The 22,788-nt window shown below is 42.1% G+C and overlaps 1 protein-coding gene across 1 annotated transcript in view; it reads left to right on the plus strand.

Annotated features, from left to right (window-relative positions):
• Positions 1–22,788, plus strand: part of anks1ab (ankyrin repeat and sterile alpha motif domain containing 1Ab) — a 59,535-nt gene that overhangs the window by 13,881 nt on the left and 22,866 nt on the right. The window contains exons 2-5 of the mRNA XM_034685044.1: positions 6,564–6,636; positions 15,012–15,127; positions 19,891–19,989; positions 22,428–22,574. Coding sequence (XP_034540935.1) covers positions 6,564–6,636; positions 15,012–15,127; positions 19,891–19,989; positions 22,428–22,574 — 435 coding nt within the window. The remainder of the gene's footprint in view (positions 1–6,563; positions 6,637–15,011; positions 15,128–19,890; positions 19,990–22,427; positions 22,575–22,788) is intronic.

The raw sequence follows: 22,788 nt of genomic DNA on the forward strand, positions 1-22,788 counted from the left end.
AACTAAAAATAATAATAAATAAAAACCAAAAGGATGAAGTCACATTAAAGCGAGTCTGTAAAATGGGTCTCAAGAAGAGATTAAGCGAGTTAAGTTAATGATCTGCTCCTTATTGCCATCAGTTGTGAACTGGAGCATCAAGGACATGCTCCATGTGTTGCTCAATGTAAGCTTAAATTACCTCAGGTATAGCTTTTGAATTGATTGGTAGAGAAACTAATGGATCAGTTGACCTTGGATGCAGGAAATGTATGGAATTTACAAATTATACATTTCTGTTTTACATTATGAACCAACGTTAATATAATTCCACACTAAATCAGAGGGAAACATCAAGCTCCCAGACTTTAAAATGGAATGAGAACAATAAATGACATCAACACATACATCAGCCCTCATGTTCCTCAGCAGTAGTGATTTGGTGACAGGTTTTGATAAGGTGCACTTAACCTGATGTAATGCAGTCCTGCTTAATGTGTGTGTGATATAGAATGTAACTGGGTTAATTCTAAGAGCAATGTGAGGTCTGGATTGCTGAAGGCCTGTGCCACATGTCCCACGTGCCTGACTTCCAAATGAATCAAGGCTTTTCCACAGTGTTGATGCCACTAGCGAAGTGCATAGGGCTTTTTCAAACACTAAATATTACATCAAATAAGCCTGACTGTGTCTCTGGTGTCACTAGTGAAAGCAGATTCAGCTTTTCAGTCTTGCACAAATCTTCCTCACTGATCGTGAGTAGACTGCTCCAGTGATTCTAAATTTAGTTCCCAGACTGATTTGCAAATAGAGATTTTTTGTAGGCGTCCTCAGCCGGCTAATTGCCTTGTTTTAAAACCACACAATGAACTTTGAGATGAACTCATTTCTACAGTAGCCCAAAAATATCCAATGCCATTAATGTGCATAGTTGATCTTTGTATGAAAGGGTGAATGGTGCATGTGTTCTGTGCAGATTTTCCTGCTGTCTTTAAAGCATGAAGTGTCAGTGTGGTTTGAGGTGTTGTGAAGATCAATTGCCTACAGTTGCTAAGATAAATGTGCAATACATTTGATAAAACCCAGACAGCTTTCTTTAGTTTGAATGTCATAACTCAAAAATAAATTCATGTGCATGTATATATGTCAAATATGTGACATTTGGTTCTTTAATCTAACTGAAGAAGGGCAGATAAGGACACTCATTTCACACCTGATGTAAACGGCCTCATCATTTTCAATTTTCATGCTGCTGTATTTCAAAGAGGAGTTTGACATTTTGGAAACCATGCTGCTTTGTTACTTAGTTGTTGAGGGTTAGATGAGATGATTTCTGCCACTCTCTCAGCAGCAGAGAGAAAAGAGAGAAAGTAGGGATACAGCTATCATGGCTCTAAGTCATCAAATTAAAATTGCCTTACAGCTACTTCATTTAGTGAGTAAATAAAGGAAAAGTGTAAACATGACAGTGACAGACTGTCAAAACAGTGATTTTGACAGGCAACCACTCCTGTAGAAATGTCAGTGCTCACTTTCTTCTGTCTGGATTTCACAGATGAGATGCATCATAAAAGAATCAAGCAGCACCACTAGTTTTATAGGACATTATCCAACCGTTTGACAAAGCCCGTCTGGCTAGTCCATGCTTAGCAAAGAAAATCAGAGGCTGGCTGAGGCTTTCTGTTTATCTTAAACACAAGCCAGTAACTGTTTAAGATCTGATGTGGTGTCATTTAAGACCTGTTAACATTTAGAAAACACGATGGAGATATCAGCCTTACGAGTACAGGCATTGACTGATTCCAATTATTTCAAAATACCATCAATCGACCTGATTAATCAGCTGCCCAATTAATTGGTCTGTCTCTGATTTAAACAAGACTTTGTTAATTACTTGACTCTGATTGCTCAATATCCTATAGCAATGGTTTGCTATCCCTCTGTAGCAGACTATTGCTGTGAAGAACAGGTTAGTGATATTGGGATGTGGCTCTAATCACAGACTCTGGAGGACTAACTCTATCAAAATCATCAGCAGAAAGCAGGCTGGGACATTTGACGTTGATTTATTATCTTCGGGGAAACCAAGAAAAGAGAAGGAAACCGTGCAGAAAAAGCAGGAGAGGTTAAAAGAGGCTAAAACTGTTGGCTATAGAGAAATAGGCCTATACAGAGGGCTAGTGAATTGGAAAGAGTGTGAAATGAGAAACTCTGAAATATACAAGGTAAACATTTGGGTAAAAAAAAAAATAGTCATGCATAATTCCATTATTCCATGCTCATTGTTCAACTGCATTACTATATACATCACAACAGAATCAACATAAAACACTAGCCTGTAACTGTACTTAATACAAGTGTGACGGAGCGGCACCATCACTGACTGCGGGCAGTGCGCCCACACAGACGCACACGCACGCACGCGCACGCACGCACACGCACGCACACGCACGCACAAACCAAACTTTTCCTCTCCGTCAGTTCCTCCTTCCACCGGGACAACAACTCCAGTATTCTGCTGTCCCTCTCTGTTCTGTAGCATTAACAGGGGTGCACACCTGTGAGCTTGTCTTCTGCATACATTCAGTGGCGCCGTATAGGGGGGGAAAGTTAGGATGATTCTAAGGGCCCATGCCTGACAGGGGTGCCGAAAATAATAATAAAAACAAATAAAAATAATCATAATTAATATTTTATTCAGAATAAGGTAATTTAAAAAAACGGTCCCGTTGTCTTCATAAAATGTATATCAGAGATCTCTACTTTATTTGGGCAAATTCATATTAAATTGAGCTGTTTAGTCTGTTTTAATGTCACAGAGATTACTCAAATAGTACCTTAAAATCAGATATTTTGATGCTGACTAAATTTTGGGCGGTCCCACAAGGGGCAATTTGTTTAAGTAGCTTTAACCTCTTAATAATTGTATTTAATAAACTTGATCCAATATACTTGAACACAATAAAAGTATCAAATCTAGCCTTGCTGATACAGAAAAGCATTATAGATCCATTATTCTGCATGATTCAGTGCTGCTCTATTCTGTTGTGCATTCATTTTTAAAGACTGTTGTAACTTTGATTATGATGTTATTATAAATGGTATATTACAAGACATACAGTGGGGCAAAAAAGTATTTAGTCAGCCACTGATTTTGCAATCTCCGCAGGGTGGCTGGGTTCAGCCTTAGAGATAGGGTCAGGAGCTCAGACATCCGGGAGAGGCTCAAAGTAGAGCCGCTGCTCCTCCGGATCGAGAGGAGCCAGATGAGGTGGTTCGGGCATCTGGTTAGGATGCCTCCCGGGCGTCTCCATGGGGAGGTGTTTCGGGCATGTCCGACTGGGAGGAGGCCACGGGGAAGGCCCAGGACACGCTGGCGAGACTATGTCTCTCAGCTGGCCTGGGAGCGCCTCTGTATCCTCCCAGAAGAGCTGGTGGAAGTGGCCGGGGAGAGGAGTGTCTGGGCTTCCCTGCTGAGACTGCTGCCCCCGCGACCCGGACCCGGATAAGCGGAAGAAGATGGATGGATGGATGGATGATTTTGCAAGTTTTCCCACTTAGAAAGATGAGAGAGGTCTGTAATTTTCACCAGAGGTACACTTAAACTACGAGAGACAAAATGAGAAAAAAAATCCAGGAAATCACATTTTAGGATTTTTAAATAATTTATTTGTAAATTATGGTGGAAAATAAGTATTTGGTCACCCACAAACAAGCAAGATTTCTGGCTCTCACAGACCTGTAACTTCTTCTTTAAGTAGCTCTTCTGTCCTCCACTCGTTACCTGTATTAATGGCAGCTGTTTGAACTGGTTATCTGTATAAAAGACACCTGTCCACAGCCTCAAACAGTCAGACTCCAAACTCAACCATGGCCAAGACCAAAGAGCTGTGGAAGGACACCAGGAAGAAAATTGTGGACCTGCACCAGGCTGGGAAGAGTGAATCTACAATAGGCAAGCAGGTTGGTGTGAATAAATCAACTGTGGGAGCAATTGTAAGAAAATGGAAGACATACAAGACCATTGATAATCTCCCTCCATCTGGGGCCCCACGCAAGATCTCATCCCGTGGGGTCAAAATGATCACGAGAACGGTGAGCAAAAATCCCAGAACTACACGGAGAGACCTGATGAATGACCTGCAGAGAGCTGGGACCAAAGTTACAAAGGCTACCATCAGTAACACACTACGCTGAGTGGGACCAGCGCCAGGCGTGTCCCCCTGCTTAAGCCAGTACATGTCCAGGCCCGTCTGAAGTTTGCCCGAGAGCATATGGATGATCCAGAAGAGGATTGGGAGAATATCATGTGGTCAGATGAAACCAAAATAGAACTTTTTGGTAAAAACATCTCATCTTTCTAAGTGGGAGAACTTGCAAAATCAGTGGCAGACTAAATACTTTTTTGCCCCACTGTATGGGACACATTAATAATATCTCTGTATTTCTGTTCCCCAAACTCTGTGTCTCTACCTGTTTTTATGGGTCCAGGAATAAACAGGAGCTCACTGTGAGGACAGAGAGTGAGGAGGATTATGTGGTGAATTATGAAAAACCTTTTTCCGTCACTTGAGTTCAGCTATGGGTTGTAGTAGGAAGTTAGCTCTGCCCCCTTTAACATAACCGGCTTCCCCATTCAATGTCCACGAGCTCAACCTTGTTTGATAACAACAGACAACCCCCATTCCCTCTTTTGATGATTTGCGTCTTGGGCACTCGTGTACACGCAATTTTGATACGTGAGTTCAGCAAGTCATTCGTGCGAATAGAGCGCGTAAACACAAAACATTCTAGCGTTTGTATTTGCGCGAATAGCGCAATCATGTGAACGTGACATTAGTCTTGTCTGGTAACAAAGAAGGTAACTTGCTTAGGGGTGTTTTTCTAAATACTGCTTTTTTTTCCTATCGGGATGACAAGTGATTGTGGACTCGTGCCGTGTTTTGTAAATATTTGCACTGCAATTTTACGAGGCCGGCAACCAATAAAATTCCACTTCCATCAAATTTTTCCGATTACGCCTGTGTTTTATGCAAAGAAGTGAGTGGAGAAAAGAACCTCACGACAACAAAACTTTGTTCAATACTTGACTCTGATTGGTCAATATCCTATAGCAATAGTTTCCTCTGTAGCAGACTGTTGCCATCAAGAACAGGCTAGTGGTACTGGGATGTGGCTATAATCACAGACTCTGGAGGACTAACTCTTTCAAAATCATCAGCAGAAAGAAGGCTAGGACATTTGACGTTGATTTATTTACTTTGGGAAAACCAAGAAAAGAGAAGGAAACCGTGCAGAAAAAGCAGGAGAGGTTAAAAGAGGCTAAAACTGTTGGCTATAGAGAAATATAAAGAGGGCTAGTGAATTGGAAAGAGTGTGAAATGAGAAACGCTCAAACATACTTCTGTTATTTTTCCACACTGATGATATCAGTGAGCAGAGGTTAGGCATTAGACTCAACTCTTTATATAATGGAAACATTTCAGAGGCAGTTGTGTTTGCACAGAGTTGTCTGCTTTGAACATGTATAAAAGAGGAAGGTGCAGTTACCCTTACCTTTGTAGCTCTAATTGCGAAGTAACTTAAATTTTTAGAGCGTTTTCTACAGAATGAAAGGAGCAGGAAGGAAATTATCAACTCAGATCCATCCACACAAGAAGATATTTATAGTGCAGTCATAAAGCATGCTCTGTCAAATATCTCTCATGTTAAACTGACAGAAATGAGAGGGGTGTTGATTTTCTGACAAAACTTGACAAGGGAACCCAAGAAATCAGATTTTTTCGTTAATAAACTGTGGCAACAATTTTCAGTACATGCCCTGCGTTAGTTTTAACATTTAAGAATAACTGAATCTAATATCAATGATGTGTTTGTGCAACTATCAAGCAAAACAAACACAAACAAACCACCTGGAAATGTCTATTTGCTCTCCTGGAATGTCAGAGACGATTTGAATGAACAGCTGTGGCTCTTAGCCCCCAAACAACCCTTTTCTAAATTGCTCTGTAATCTCCTGCATGCAGCATTGTGCTGACCTAACCCTGCAATAAGCTGTTGCCTTATTCTGTGAAGCTTAAATAATACAGGTCTGAGAGGGCAATCAAATCCTCACGAAGATGCAGTCAGAAACAGATCTGAATCTCTTGGGGGGTCAGGTTTGTGCTGTTTGGACTTGAATACAGGGCTGTCTTTAATAGGCTTCAACAGTTTGGAGTTGTTTTAAAAGCTTCTGGGTTGTAATTCACCTTATCACCTCGCTGTGTTTTTGCTGAGTTGTTGTGGGTTGCTCATTGAATTGCTCTCCACGTTTGACTGTTCTTGTAATCCATCACTGCAAAAACAGGACGCCTTCTTCCCAATACTCCCAGCAGCAGCAGCAGCAGCTCTTTGTCCTGACTCTTCATCCAGCATCACTCCTTCAGTGTTACTGCTTTTATAATTGGTTTGGATATGTTGATGTAAGATGCTGTGAATTACCTACAAGTGTTCATAGATACTGAAAGAATATAAACACCAGATTGAATTGTTATGCAGTAGTTGTCATGATTGACTGTTGACGTAATGTTTGTTCTTTTTAACAGATTGAGAAGATAATGAACTTGATTGGAGCCGGCATTGAAACGTCCAAAAAGAAAAGGCCCACACCAAGCTCAGGTAAAGCTTCCTCATACATAATATTTCCATGCTAGTCTGATTTTCAATCTATACTGAATTTAGTGGGGGGGTTTTTCCAGCAATGTAACCATAAGCTTTGCCATTTGTTGGTTGAGTAATGAAAACTGACAAGGGGGGTCTGGGGGATTGAGTGAGTCTTATGCAGTAACTATTTATAAAGCTCATATCTGCTCTTGGTGCTGCATTGATAATAGTCCGTAGGGTTTTAACTGAAAGTCTTCTCAGAGTTTTGTGTTTGACAAACAAAGGCAGGGCGATACAGATGATCCCCATCTATTAACTGAAGCAGCTATACTATGTTGTAGGAAACACAGACGCACAGCATACGCACAGCATATGACTTGAAGGTAAACCATTACAGCTAGGGCTGATTTGCTTGATTCACGTTGTACAGAGACTCCCATCACTGTTTAGCCAATGAGTAAGCTACAGGTAGGGATGTTGGGATTAACCGGTTTCACTCTTAACAGCGCTTAAAGAAGGGGCCGGTACATTATGTTGGGCGCAACGAAAAATGAGTGACAATGGTGTTTCTCTGTCATTTAAAAGTGCGAGGCAGCATCCTCCGCCTATTTCCATACCGCCCAAGGTCCCATTAGAGTCAGAGGGTGTTTTCATAAAGAACTGTATTTTAATTTTTAACATTCATCCAGGAAGTACCAGACATTAATCTTTTAAATGAATAATTTCCAGGTTAGACAGTTTTATGACAAACTGGTACATAAGAATATAGAAAACAAATAACGTGTTTGTTACTGTAAATGTTTTTGGGAAGGACCCTCAAAAACTGTTGGTAATTTGAAGGTATAATAATCGGGATAATCGTGAAACCGTGATTATTTCTCTCACAGTAATCGTACCACCAAAATCTCTAATCGTTGCATCCCTACAGCAGAGTAGGCTGTATGGTAAAATCAGCACCTACAACTTTAAAAGCTGATAGTTGGACGTATTTTGGATTTTGAGGTTAAACTGCAAAAACGACAAACGTGTGCAACCATTTCAGCTGATCCCACGCCAAGGTTTTACAACCTGTGGCTAAAGCTGAACCCGCAAACACAAACAAATTCTGCTTCACATCATGCTTGTCTGGAAACGGAAGCCAAGCTCTGTGCACACAGAAGATAACAGATTCGGTGGCTGTCTTCAACTGTAAGGACCTACAGTACATCTTCACCCTTCATTAAGAACCCACATTGGAACCATGCTAAGCCATATCAACACAAAATGACATGACAGAAGCTGCCGCTCTAAAGCTACGTATACGCAGAGACGGAGGCAGCAGTCTAGTTGTTAAAGTCAGCAGAGAGAGTGGCTCTTACGTGCGCAGGTTGGACTGACTGTTGTTGCATTAGTACCACTGTGTGATGGACTGTGAAATCAATATTGAGTCAAAAACTTCTAAATATTTTACTCGTTACTTACACAAATATGGTCACGATCCTGTATTGTGATCACTTTGTCACCTAGCAAAAGTTGTTTTTCACTTTCTCCACCCTAGATTTCTGTATCAGACTACAAAAGTCTAAGGCTGTACCTGATCATCATCTGTGACGTCCACCTATCAGATCCACACACGATCAGAGAACTGTAAAGTGTGGCCTGTTCTTAGTCGGTTATGAAATCCCAGCACATCACTACTGCTAGGCTGCTGACAGCGCTGTCAGCTGAAGAGGTGATCACAGTGGCCAGCAGTACAGGAAGTTGCACCGCCATCTAGGTCAAAAATAGTTTAACAGACATCTTGGACATCATCACTTAAAGAGAGTGTGTCAAAGCAGCAAACACTCTTGAGTTTAGCTGCTCTGTCTCATGCTGACCGTCGTTATCATCTTTCATCCAATGATTGTGTGACTCGTGGTCATTTCCAGACTCAACTTGTGAAGTCTACAATCTCTTTGTTTTCCTGCTTTGCCTAAAAATGCAGTTGTGATATAGTGAGTCAATCAATAATATAGAATACTGGAAATCCACTGACAAATTCTTGACTATTGACTTCCATATTTGAGTTTTAGAGGTCAGCCTTATTTAAATGTTATATAACATCAGCCGCAACAAAACTTAGTGCACCCTCTAACTGATTGCTTTTGTGTGCAGCTCTTCCAAGCTCTGCTGTTTAGTATTCAAATAAATCCTCAGAGCAGTTTTGTTATAAATCACAGAGATCCAAGCTGACGTTTGTTTGGCACATTACTGTTGTTATTTTCACTCACAATGTTTCCGCTTTATGGAAAATCTAATTTTAAATGCAACTCACTGACTGTCATATTTTTTCCTGGAGTAACTATGTATCTCAATAGGGCTTGAATTGATTGTACGCTTCATCAGGTGTCCTTCAGGCAGTGCAGCGGGAGAAGCCAGCTGGCAGCAGCGCAGTTTGTTTAGATAACACTCCCGAGCTGCTACAGAGTAAACCTACCTCCATTAGATACTCTGCCATAAGATGGTTTCACCACACGGTATTGTGTAACACCTTGTCCACCACTGCTTTTTCAAAAGCCCCATCAGATCTGTGAAGATAATATTTTAATTAGTAATGTGCAATATCTTTTTTGGATTAAAAATCTGCTGACCATAGCAAGGAGTAAAAGCACTTAAGCTGAAGACAGAACAGAGAGGATAAAAATGTGGTCATGATACCGGGATATTTAGTAAGGGCTAATGAAAATAGAAAAAAAATGACATCAGGATTAGGAAAGTTAAAACTTTAATTGCTGCTCCAGCATTTAACTCGTCATCTTCATTTTAATGTATGTTGATGCGGTTAAAACGGAAACAATTATGTAAGGGATGATGTATCATTAGCTGGTAGTTATGGTAAGTAGAATCTCGACAGAATGAGACAAGACCCTGACATGTCGCATCCATAGACTGTGTAAAATATTGACGTAGGATCCGTGACGTCACCCATCTGTTTCTGAAGAGCTGTTTTGAGGCCAATTGTTGACGGCAGCCATATTGCTGCTGCCGAGCGATTGTGACGTAATGAGGCGGGCTTTGAGCCTCCTAGCCAACAGCTACAGTGTTCAATCATTAAAGATGATTTTATTGATCTAAAATTATTTATGTATACAGTTTTTTAAAAATAGTCCCAGTGATTACACAGATTCTGTTGTGGTCTTTTTAACATGAAACTGTCCTCATTCAGCTCTCCTTCTCTGAGCTCTGTGGTGTCAACAAGCATATGCAAAATGTGTCTGAACTCTTTTCCGCGAAATAATTTGACGATGATGATGACATGTGATCAGTTTGCCTCTGGCGTTGGTCATGTTGGTGAAAGTTAATAACCGTTGTCAAGGGGTTTTGACCAATCAGAATCAAGCATCTTACACAGCCGGGTGATCAGTAAGAGTGCCGGGTGATAAACTAGAATAAAGGTAAACAATAGTTGAACAAATGTTCTAAACATTACGGGTTCTTTGTTTAGTCATGTACTTTACTCAAGTCCTAAAGAAGGAGGATGGAGATGATGGATGGAAGGCGGACTGACTTCCTCAAGCCTTGTAATGAATAAACCAAACCATGAAAGTTAATCAATACTCACTAATGTATTGATAGGTTTATAACAAGATGAAAGATAACATTATGATGCAGAACTTTACAGGGACAAAATGAAGGTCGAAGCTTGTAAGATGAGATAACCGAGCAAACGAATGAAACAGCAGATTAAATATTAAAATGCATTTAAATAGAAGGGAGAGTTTTTAAATGTTCACATTATTAGTATAATTTATAAGATAATTTTGGGTGAAAATAAGAACAAAATTAACAAAACAGTCCTGAAGCGAAGCAGGTTTTCATTGCAGTGTTAATTTATGATTTTAATTGTAACTTGTCTTCCTGCACACCCAGCATTCTTACATTAATTGCTATCCTAACAGTAAAGACCTGAGGTGGTTCCATGTTACATAAGTGGAAATATGTTCTGTGTTTGTTTTTTCTTCCTCTACACATACATGTATAGGTGTGCGCTATTAATAGACACCGAAAGTGTCCCAGATTCAGCTGAGTCATACAGATGCTGCTCTGATTTTAATCTGAGATTGTGCACAAGAAGATCCTGAGGTTGCAAGGATGGTTTTCGTCGCTGTTTTCGTACGTGCCGCTAGGTAAAGAGGTCACATTTCCTAAACCACAATCTATTATGAAAAGGAACAAACAGGTACCATTCAGAGTCATCACCATGAGAAGAGGTGAGAGAGGGAGAGAGAGGGAGAGAGAGAGAGAGGGGGGGGGGGGGGAGAGAATAGAGGGCGATTGCATAAAGATGAAACCTAAACTCTCTTCTTTCGTTTTTATCTTTCCATTGTGACAGACCTGGGAAAATCTTCTCCTTTATACCCGTGTTTGTGTATTTTCACACACACACACACACACACACACACACACACACACACACACACACACACACACACACACACACACACACACACACACACACACGCACATCTCTCTCTTGTTTATTGTCCCTCTTGTATCAGGAGCCAAGGACAGCCATTCATCTTCAGATATCTTAACAACAGATTTTTGTCGCCACAAAAAACAGCACTGCAATTCAGTGCCACCTTACGCGCTCAAGGATGAGGTTGTTTGTGTATTGTGCCCGTCACCAGTGCCTCGATTGTGTGCTAAGAGAGCACTGAGTAAATGAGCTTAAACAGACAGAGGGAGCAGAGAGAGAGAGAGCTCAGCTAACAGCACACAGGAGGCATCGGCTCGGTTTGTATACAGGCACACTCTGACGTTCAAAGGAAAAGCGTCCGCCCTCAGTTTCCCTGAATTAATTCAGCTTTGCGGCTCATTTTCCTCAGTGCTTGGGTGTTTTGACAAGGAGCTAGTGCTTTTCCGCTGCTCTGATAAAGAGGCATGGCTTTATCTAGGCACAACCTCTCCCTCTTCGGCTGTGAAAAAGGTCTCTCCAGGCGCTCCTTTGAGCCAAGTCTAGACCAAGCAGTCCTCACACAGCACAGAAGCCCACTCGGATAGCTTTGACAGCTTGGTCTGTTTAAGAAGGGATAAGACAGTGACCCAGTTCCCCCCCAAGGAGAAGCACTGGATACTCCGTCAGTCAGTAATTAGGTCCACTACAGTGGGAGGTGTTACTCTCCCAAATGAATGTAAGTAATTGGATTGGGAGGCCAGTGTTTTTAACGCTGTGTGTCTGGATACTGTGGTGTCAGAGCTGACTTTTGTATGAGGCTCAGGAGGAGAGAGTACAGAGGAGGAGTTGTGGGATCAGGTAGTGAATCATAATTAGTCCAATTCAATCCTTCTTACGTCCTATTACTATCTTATCTCGCCCATATGTTTCCTCACTTCCTCCCTGTCTTTTTCTATCCTATCTGCTCATTCCCTCCCTCATCTCTTTCCGTCTCACTCCCTCCTTCCATCATTTCTCTCCTCGGTCAGAGCAAAACCTGACAGCAGCTTCTCTTCCTGATAACAAGTGATGAGCAGTGCCCCTCATGGACAGGTCAGAGAGACCGGACTTGGCCTTTTACCTGCTCGTTAACGCCCGAGCAACAGGGGTACAGGCGGCCAATTACGGAGGAGGTTCAATCAATAGCCCTTCACTTTGCCTCCCTCTGTTGGCATTGCGTCTCCTTGCCCCTGACTGCGTTACTTTACTGCCCATCTGGGAATATGTGAGGTTATTGCAAGCAGCCCGAAAGCCTGCATAATTACGCTCTGCCTGCAGCTGTACCCAGATAACACCAGAGATGGATGCAGAGAGCAGCCCTGCATAGGTTGGTGGGTGCTGAAGTCTACCACTCCCTGTGTGCGCTGTAGAATTCTATCTGCTGCTTTTGTGAATCTTTTCTATCTGAATTTTGGATCACCTCACTTGTTTATCGAGTAAGTAGCCTCTGTTGTGCTCTAAAAATGCTTGATTTGACATGAGCATCTGGAGGAACATAATGGAATTTCCTCTTTTCTGTCATGCTTTATGACTAGGTAATCAGGAAAAGAGACAAGACTTGAAGCCTGTTAGCGTGTCTCTACCCCTTGACTGTTCTTCAGCTCCTGTTTGAGACTTCTGCTGACTTGAATCAATGCTGCCCCCCCTTGTCCTCACATCAAAGTAAGATGTAAATGAATTAAAGCCATCTCTTTATGGAGGATGTTCTTTATGAGCCTCGGAAACTAGTGTTTTCTCCTGCAGATGAGGATCCTCTTTCAGACATCCTTTTACATCCAACCTTTCCAGAAAGGACTGTGATTTTAGCCTCTCAATGCTTGTTCCTTGCCTCTGATGGTGGTGTCCTTTCTGCACTGGCAAGATCAGAGTGCCTCTGTGCAATTCTAATCAGTGCAGTGGAGGGAGAGACGGGGTGAGGTGGGGTAAGGTTAGAGAGAGACAAAGACAGAGAAGACTGAATGTGTGTGCCTTTGGATGAGAAAGAAAAGGGGGGGCGAGATGGAAAGGGAAAAGAGAAAGACGGTGGGGAGAGAGTAAGCGTGTGTGCATCTGTCTGTGTGTTTGAGAACCAGAGGCAAGGAGCGAGACAGTGAGGGAGAGTACAAGCAGAGAGGGGGAGAGAGAGAGAGAAAGAGAGGGAGAGAGGGAGGGGAATTGATATAGTGGGAGAGTGAGGGGAGAGAGATAGAGAAAGTGGTTACGTGGAGCAGCACCCCACTTCATCAGGCAGCATACGGCAGCCCTGCAGTGCGATCACACACTATGGGAATGGGGTTATGAGATCGAGAGCGAGAGAAAGAAAGCAGAGAGAGACGAGAGTGAGGAGGGGGGGGGGAGTCAAAAAGAAGAGCTTGAGGGATTTGCTCGGATGAGAAGGGGGGATGATCACTGAGTCCGTTGCCTGCCGTGGATGTGGGAAGGACGTGGCAGCAGCAGTGGCTGAGGTTGAGGCAGATCTGTGGTCTCCTGTGTAGAAGTCGCCGGCGTCAGGACGTTATGCCCTGCGAGCAGTGAGGGGTAGCGTGTGAGAGCCAGGAGCAGCTGCTGTGACTGCATCTGCGCTGCCTGCATGTCTCAGACAGGCAGGGGATGCAGCAAACCTCTGCCCTGAGCACACAGGCTGCTAGCTGTACCCAGCAAGGAGAAGAACCAGGTGGGCTGGGGTTGGATTGGGGGGGCGTCTGCCTCAGGAAGGAGCTAGCTTAACCTGCGCTGTGGTCCTGCAGTGATCCTTGCTGTCAGAGTCAAGAGGCTCACCTGCTGTCTGTTGGATCTGAACCTGGATTTACTGCTTTGAGAGATGAGAGGCACGTTCTCTTCAGCAGCCTGAGGAAGAGGGTGAATGCTGGGCAGCACAGGGAGCACTGGCATCACCAAGGACAACAAGCTTTTTCTCACTGCTAGACAGCTTACCTGGAGCTTTATCAAGGAATCTATTCTTGGATTTTATTATGAATTGAGGAGTTTGGAATCACTGTGGAAATCCTAAGCCAACGTTTCTTCCTTTCTTTTGATGTAGGATTTTACAATATGTCTACCTGACCCAAACTCCTTGTGGCTCTGGAGTAAGGAAGAGAAATTATTTAATCAAATGTGTATTCCTTGATCAAAAATAACACAAGTACCTCAACAGTACTTTAGAATGCTGCTACCTTCATTGTATGAGCCGTGTCCTAGCTCTCAAAGAGGTTGACCAATGAAGCCATGGGACTCAGCCAGAGCTTTACAAGTATGTGGTGAACTAAATACTGACAGATTATTTTGGGGGAACTGAATGTTTCTGTGTTAGACTCTCTGGTGGTGTTCTTTCTAATTTTAGAAAAAATGGCGGGGATAATTTTAGCAGAGTAAACTGTGTGATGTGTGAAAATGTCTGTAATCGTGATAGTTATTTAAATTTTTCCTCAGCCTGTCAAATATTTACTCTCTTGACTTGTAGTGTTCAGTATTGCTATGTTAATGGACTAGCTAGACTTGTTTTAAACTCGCTCATCTGCTCACTAAAGGAATGTTTAGTGAACCCTGTTTGTTGGAAGATGCCGTAGTGGCTCAGTCCAACATAACTAACGTTACCAAGCTTCAGATGGGCTTCCTTCCCTGCACTACCTCCACCCTCGCCTGACATTTCCAGTCAGTCACACTAACACCAGTGGGTGTATATTAGCCTAGTCAGTCCCCTGCAGGGCTTGAGCTGGGCCTGCAGCACTTCCTACCCTCCTCCTGTGTTTGAGTTAGCCGGGCCCCCGCCTTTACCTTGGGAGCCCCTCACCCCCGGCCTGGACCCTGTCTCCCCCCCACCCTGCCTGGTGCTGCTGCACTCGGCTCTGCCTCTGCTGGCCGAGGATGATGTGGCAATGCCATGTGTCGTCCTCTGAGTGCCGCTGCTACCGGCTGAACGGCTTCTCCCTGCTGAAGCGCTTCCCTCTCTCGGCAGATGGGGCCTGTGGTAAAGCCCTGGACCAGTCGGTTGGAGAGTGGCTGGAGCACGTGGGGCTGCCGCAGTACGAGAGCAAGTTCCTGCTCAATGGCTTCGACGACCTACGATTCATGGTGAGTCACCTGCAGCACGTCAGCTCAGGGGTCGCTTCCACTTTACATCGGCCTGTCTCTGCCTGTGTCAACCCAGTTGCATTTGTCTTTTTCTGTCACCGCTCTCCTCTCACCCTCTTGCTTGTCTCTTAGTGGCTCCTCTCACCCCCCTCCTGCTCTTCTTTTCTCTTTCCCACTTATCCTTGCACTCTTTACCTCTCCTCTTCATAACTCCTCTTCACCTCTGTGCTGAGCATGACCCTGTTTGAGATTTATGGCCACACACTGAATCCCTGTAAAAACATAGGTTGTCACCAATGGCAAGACAAACGACAACCAAAACCTATTAACGTTTCCCAGCATTCCCAATCATGCCATCTCATTTACTGTACAGTTGAAAATCCAATCCTTTAATTTACTGTCACTTAACTTGACCTCCCTTAACCCGGATAAACCTGAACCAACAGTCCCCAATCTAAGCACGCTGTAGTTTGTTTTAAACACACTTTGCATGGTTGCTTGCCAAATCTCACTAAATCCTTCCCCAATTTAGCTCAAATTATCATGCTTACGAGACTTGTCTTGTAAAAACTGCACAATGTGTAATTACACTGCAGCAGCATGCTCTGATGCTGTATTGTTACCCCTGATTTTAAGATCTTGATGAAACATTAATTTTCCGAGTGTGTCCTTGCAGTAGTAAGTAAATTATGAAAAGCCACATGATCCGTCCGCTGTGATGGATTAAAAGACATGATCAGACAGATTAGTGTTTCTGAAAGCCATTGACACATCTTGCCTGATGCTTTGCATTTTTAAACGCCTCCGTCAGATTACATATTGATACATTCATTTAGCTGCAGCTCAAAGGACGTCCACAATCTGACTAAAAGGGTTATCATGTTTCTTGTAAAAAACATGCGTGTAAGGGAACTTGATGTTTGGCCATGATTGCAGAACACACCATTACATTTTCAATCCCCAGGTCATGTTATGTTGAAAAAACAAGGCAGTACACTGTAAATAACTGTGCCCAAAGGGCAAACGCGGACATTTCTCAGAGCACAGAGCTGCATTGGCACTATATGTTACATCAGTTTTTCACAGTTGAGCTCAGTTAAGTGAAACCAGTGAGCTCAGAGGGAAAGTGGTTGTATTCACAAAGTGTTTGAGTGGAGGACTGCTGCTCTGTGATGTATTTTTCTTTCTAGTGAGGCATATGTTTACACAGAATAGTCCTTCTATGACCATGTGATTGCTGTTGGTACAATGAAAGCTTCAGGGTCAGAATAATATTTGCTCATGAGGTGACAACAAGCTCTGACAGTAGAATATGACCTCCCAGTATACAGCCATGGTAAAAGGAATCAAATATGGGATGTGTAATAGTTTATACAGCTGATACATCTTTGAGAACAATACATCATGGGATTTGAGCTTACTTTTAATATCTCAAACAGTAAAGTTAGAAGACATTCCTGTGCAGAAATGTTAAATATGAAGTGAGTTGAATGTAATTCAGAAATTGGTAGTTTCCCAACCAGAGAACAGCAGGAAACAGGGATGCAACACATCATAAGAACCACATTTGAGAGCACATCATGGTTTTGAATTTCAATTTTCAGACAGGCAACAAAAGAGGGAGATGAATAACTTAGTTATTCACTTTAAAAAACTTAAATTACTTAGAGCTCAACGAGGCTTTGGAAGTTCGTCCTCTCCTCTGCTAGCGATGACCACGACTTCAGCAACACGAGCATCACTGATTGATTTAGATTCAGCGTGTCCTTTTCACACAGCAGCCTTTTTTTTCTATGTAGAACCAACCAATCATTATGCCTCACACTCAAACACTACAGGCTTCCTCTTGAGTCTTTTTTTTACTGAAACTCTGCATTAAGATTAGGTAATGATTAAAGTCTAACGTTGGTGAAATCAGGGCATTTTGCACAATGATTCATAACTACATACATATTTAAGAGAAAAGGACATGAAACAAAGGGTTGCAGGCTCTCACCGAATCAATGATGCTGCATTCATAAAAAATATACTGGAGAATAGACGCCCAAGGATCCTCGGCAAAATGCAATGTATGACTTGAATTCAGGGTGATAGATGTATTGTAATTTTTAATAACCAAGTATTTATTGAGTTCTTCTTGAGTTGTTAGGATTTTATGTAGCTAAGATTGTTTGATAGTGTGTGTGTGTGTGTGTGTGTGTGATAGATATAAGGTGATGACATGCACCTTTATCACGCTGAACTCTACAAGAAATGTTTGAAGTCAGAGTTGAGTACCTTAACGACAAAAGTAGATAAATTCAATGAATGGTGGAATCGTGTAACTCCAATAGCATAAATCAGTGGCTAGCTAGCTTTAAATGTACTGGTGTATATCATTGGAGATTATTACCTGCACTATAATAAGATGTGGTGATAGAACATAGATCAACCTTTTTGTCTCATTGGCTACCAGGGATTGGAATTGAGATTTTACCGATACCAATGCAATTATCAATTATGTTTATTCCGCTCCTTTATCGATTCCCTTATCAGGTCCTGTGCATTTTCCACAGCCTGCAGGCTTTGTGCTAATGTTAATAAAGGATAGAAAATGTACCTTCTCAGCAGAGCAGTGAAGGTACAACACAGTTGCTGTTGTAGCTTTCAACCAACTTATGCATTCAGCTGAAAGTCGGCAGATAACAGGGTCAGTCTTTAAACTGAAACACCAGCAGAGTAGAGCATCAAACACCGTGCTGTGTGCCGGCATCTTGTGCAAAATTAAGCCAAATTTTGGACTGCTTCTGTTTCTTGTACGCCGTGATTACCTCCTTGACGCCTTGTTTGTTGTTCACACTTACTGCCTCTTGCATTGCCTGAAGTTGTTGATTCGCACACTGAACTAAGTGGAAGGCATTGATAAGTGAAGCGTTAAGCATAAAGGCAAGTAATGTTGGTGGCTGAAACTAGTAGGAACTGTGTGATCTGGCACTGGTTCTCAATCCTTATCCCTATCGGGTACCAATATTATATGATGTCCAAGATTTCCGGATATAATGTGATGGAGATGATGGATCATTAGTCATTCTGATGTTCACTTTCATGCTACAAGTAATGTGTCTTCTGGACTAGATGTATCAGGGAAATAAATCATTAGATTCACAAGGCAAATTACCCGTGGATATTTACAAGGATGTGTGAGTTGCAAACAAGGGAAAGGTCAGAGTCAGGCAGACGATGTGAATGTTTTATATTGTGCCCTTTCAAATTGTGCTCGACTTCTTCATGTGATCAATCCAACTGGACTTGAACATCAGAATGCAGTGATGTCCAGACTGCAGCTGCAAGAAGGCAACACGTGTTTCAAGTATCCCATCGTGTATTTATGTTGCATCTTTTCTGCATTAATATTGCATCAGACCCTGCAGCCCCTCCTCCCTGGTAATATAGCTGAACTTACACGTTGTAACACATTAACTGCGTTTTCTTTGCCAGATTATTTTAATGCCCGCTGACTCTTAAGAAACAAACAAATTATTACTTTTGTAACAATTCTTCAGTGGTGCAGAGCAATTCTAAATCATCATTGCATTAACTGGGGGCTTTTAGAGGGATGGACTTCTACCATGGCTGCATCTGGAAGTCGTGTCATATTAAATCAAACCACTATAGCTCATAAGCTATGTAAGAACTGAACCATACATTCCCGTCACATGTTTCAAATGCAGCATGAAATAATACGTTTGCAGAGTCTCCCGAGGCATCATCAAACTTCAAACTGTGTTAATAAAAGTGGAGAGTCTATTTTGGGCCTCCCTTACATCAGACCCTGCCTCATTTTGACCTTTATTCTAGCGATCAGTGAGTAATCTCCAGACTGCACCCTGATACAGGCCTGTGAACACTGCTGCATTGTGCTCTGAAACCAATCCAGTAAGAGCCGATTGAGTAAAGACTACAGAACATTTTAACATTCTTGGCCGGGAAGAATCAATCTGCAGCAGCCCACTGGGAAAAACGCTTAGCTCCACATTTTCAGGGTTCTCCTTGTATCTTTATTCCTGCTTACAAACCGGAATGAGATGACAAAGCACCTGGAGCTGCAAATACATATGGCTACATGAAATAGACAAGAATCTGCTTGTCAGTTACAATTTTTGGAGGTGGAAAAAGGTTGTTGTAAATTGTACTAAATTGGGGATTTTGTACAGTGTTGAGCGATGTTCTGGTTTCTTCTCCGAGTATTTAGTTTGCCTCAGTGAAATGCAGCAGCACAGAGATCCTGTAGAGATGCTGCTGCAGTTATAAAGGCTTTGTTCCCTCTGAGTCGCACCAGATCAGATTGATTACTCTTGGCATGCACAATTCATTTGACTTCATTGTCCTCCCACTCTGCTTGTGTGCATATTCTGTGCGTGCTCATGTGTGTAAGTTGTAAGAGTGAGTTAGAGTGTAGAACATGCCATGATACCTCTATTGACCCATGTCCTTATTAGCGTATTCTATGTCAGTACTGTGTTTCATATGTAGACTCTGTAGGGTTGGATTAGTGCATCTTTGAGTGCAGACATTTAAATCACTTCACACAGCAACGCTGAATTTATTTTATATTGTATGTCCATATTGTGTATTGTCTCTGTGCCTGTTCTTGTGTGTATGTGATTACTTGTTTGCCTGCATGTGTGTATGAATATGTCTGTGTGTGTGTGTGTGTGTGTTTGTGTGTGCCTGTGCGTGAATGCGTTTACTTGTGTGTATCTCTTGCGTTTGTGTTCATGCAGGGAAGTAACGTGATGGAGGACCAGGATCTCAGAGACATGGGGATCACTGACCCAGGACACAGAAAGAAAATCCTTCATGCGGCACGCAGCTTGCCCAAGGTACTTAACATCATAACTTAACCTCGGCATTGAGGAGAGGCAGTGATTGACAGCACCTCAGAAGGAGGTCAAAATATCAGGATGTTTATCAAAATAATGACAAGGAAAACAAACAGGGGAGAGAAGAGACTTTTGTCTGTGTGGATTAAACAAATGCATGATAATGTTCCACTAAGAACAGAGACAATGAGAACCATTTGAACCCTGGAAACTTGAGTAGAAGATGTTTAACTTGTTGGAAGTTTTTAACAGTAACTTAAAAATGAGACACTCTACTGGCAACAAGCCTTCCTTCAATTGGTTCTGTCATAGTGAAACTGCTGAAACATGGACAAATGAAGGCTGTTTAGGTGCATTTTGACCAAGAGTTCCAGGGTCTTTTAGCCCCCAGAACTACTTTCCCCTGAACTAAATGGTTCCTGTGCCCTCAGGAACAGCTTGCTTGATTTAGATCCTGCTATATTACATCACAGATGGATTCACTGAATCAACACTTAAGAGGAGATAAGCGCGAGTAGCAAACCATTTCAACATGGCTTAAAACGCTTTTAACCCAAAAGGCTGTGGCAGAGAACGCCCAGTGTTTTGGTGTAAACCACGACCTTGTTAATTGCAGACTTTCAGCCGGATGCATGTCTTTAGATGATAATTTAATACTTTTGGAATCTTAATAAAAAAACTAAACTAGTTTGCATTCCTAGGAACTCCCTCTGTGTTTCAACTACTGTGTTAACTCCACAAACACTGATGCGTTCAGCTGAAGGTCTCCAGTTTACAGGGTCCCCCGGAAGTCCCTGGACCTTTGAGAAGTACTACCCCCCCAAGCAGGGGCTTTTCAGGGGGGAGATTAACTATCCCTGAACTAAATTTAGACCCTGGTTCCTCCAGTCGGAACGCACATCTTTCAGGGGTAAAGTCCATAGTCCTGGGGTTAAGTTCCTGCAGCCTTAAACCGCCTTTTGTGCTGCTTGGTTTGGGCTCTCTCTTAGCTTTGGTTTTAACTTATCTTGTCTATCTTTATAGCCTAAGCAGACATGCATCCATACATTTTATTATCCTATTTCAAGGTATTAATTTCAGTTGCTTTCTTGAGATCTTGACTTAACGCAAGAAGATCATAACTCGCATCCCCAGAGTTTCTAAAGCTCAAAACAAACATAGAAATAGACTCAATGTACTTCAGCGTGGACAATGGCAGTATTGCATGTCATGGTTGGGCCTATCACAGCGACCAACCTATCATTTTGTTTTCTAGATTGCTAGAAATGTATCCCATTATGACAAGATAATGAGATCTGTTATCCCGAGATAATGAGATACATTCATCTGTTATAATGGGAAAATGTGCTTTGCTATCCTGAGATAATAAGGATGATTAAGATGTTGAGAGTACAAATGAATGTAACTTGGTATCACAGGAAAAGCAGCGTTGTTATTCTGAAATAAGATAAATAGGTTCAGATCTCAAGAAAACAACCTGAATTTACTGGCGACTTGTGGATGCATGTCCACTTAGGGCATCCATAGAAATAGTCGATCCAGTAAAGGACTTCTACATTTTTCAGAGGAGTGCTTCTGAGTTTCTCCAGTGTTCACCAAAGAGAATCTTCACCTTTATTGAACTCAAGACTCTCCTTTTCTCCTCACTGACATTAACTTACGTAAAACGGATTCATCCACATATTGCTTTGTATTTCCAGGTAGCTTTTCTAGATGGTTCCCTGAAATGCATTTTGGTTTAAAAGCAAAATACAGTGAAGTAAAGGTGACTCAGGAATGGCCTTCACAGGGATTGTGACGAAAGAAAAAGCCAGAATAAATCATAAATACCTCCTCTACTCTGTAGAAGGCAAAATAGTTTGTTGCCTGCAAATGTGAATAGTATGAAGACCAAGCTACTCCCATGCTAGTGTACGGTTTATGGGACTGTAGTCATTCACAGCATCGCCTTGAGCTTTAATGCTAACACCAGCAGGTTATCATATCCAACTATCAACATATCTCCATTCAAAATTATGATTGTAATTATGTTTAGTATGTTTAGCAAACTCATCACCTTAGGTTAACCTGTTATTTATGACTAAATCAGAATCATCTTTTTGTGTTTTATCAGATAGTGTTAGACATTCAAGGAACTAGCCTTGGTGCATGACAGTAAACATAGAAATAGAATCAGTCAGATGTCAGAGTCAGATTTGAAGGCTCAATGTTACAATGTTGTACCATATCCCACAATGTCATGGGTTTTCCTGGTATTTGATCATAATTAATAGTATGTAACAGTTAAAAATGTTGTAGTGTCCATGCTAAATGAAAGGGCAGGGAAGGTAGATTCAGAACAAAACTTTAAAGCAATAATCTGATGTGTTAAGTCCCTTCCATGGTACAGAAAGCTACAGCTGCTGCTCCCTCACATTTGTCTGTCCCCTTCACTGTAGGTAAAAGCACTGGGCTGTGATGGCAGCACATCTCTCGCCTCCTGGCTGGACGGCCTCGGCCTGCATGAATATCTGCCCAACTTTCTCTCAAGTGGCTACCGCACACTGGAGTGCGTGAAGAACCTGTGGGAGCTAGAGATTGTCAATGTAAGGAGCTGTCTCTTACATTTTATACAGCTTCAGTTTGGGATTTTGGCCTCTGTCAGACGAGCGGATGAGAGGAAGAAATAGTTTGGTCTCTTGTGCGATAACAAAGATCCACAATGTTAACAGACTCATGTATTGAGACATATAAAACCAGGTGTTACAGAATGGTTTCTTTATCAGATTTATAGATCCTGTTTGAGATTAAGAAGCACTT

This window comes from Notolabrus celidotus, chromosome 1 (genome assembly GCF_009762535.1).
Source record: "Notolabrus celidotus isolate fNotCel1 chromosome 1, fNotCel1.pri, whole genome shotgun sequence".
Taxonomy (NCBI): domain Eukaryota; kingdom Metazoa; phylum Chordata; class Actinopteri; order Labriformes; family Labridae; genus Notolabrus; species Notolabrus celidotus.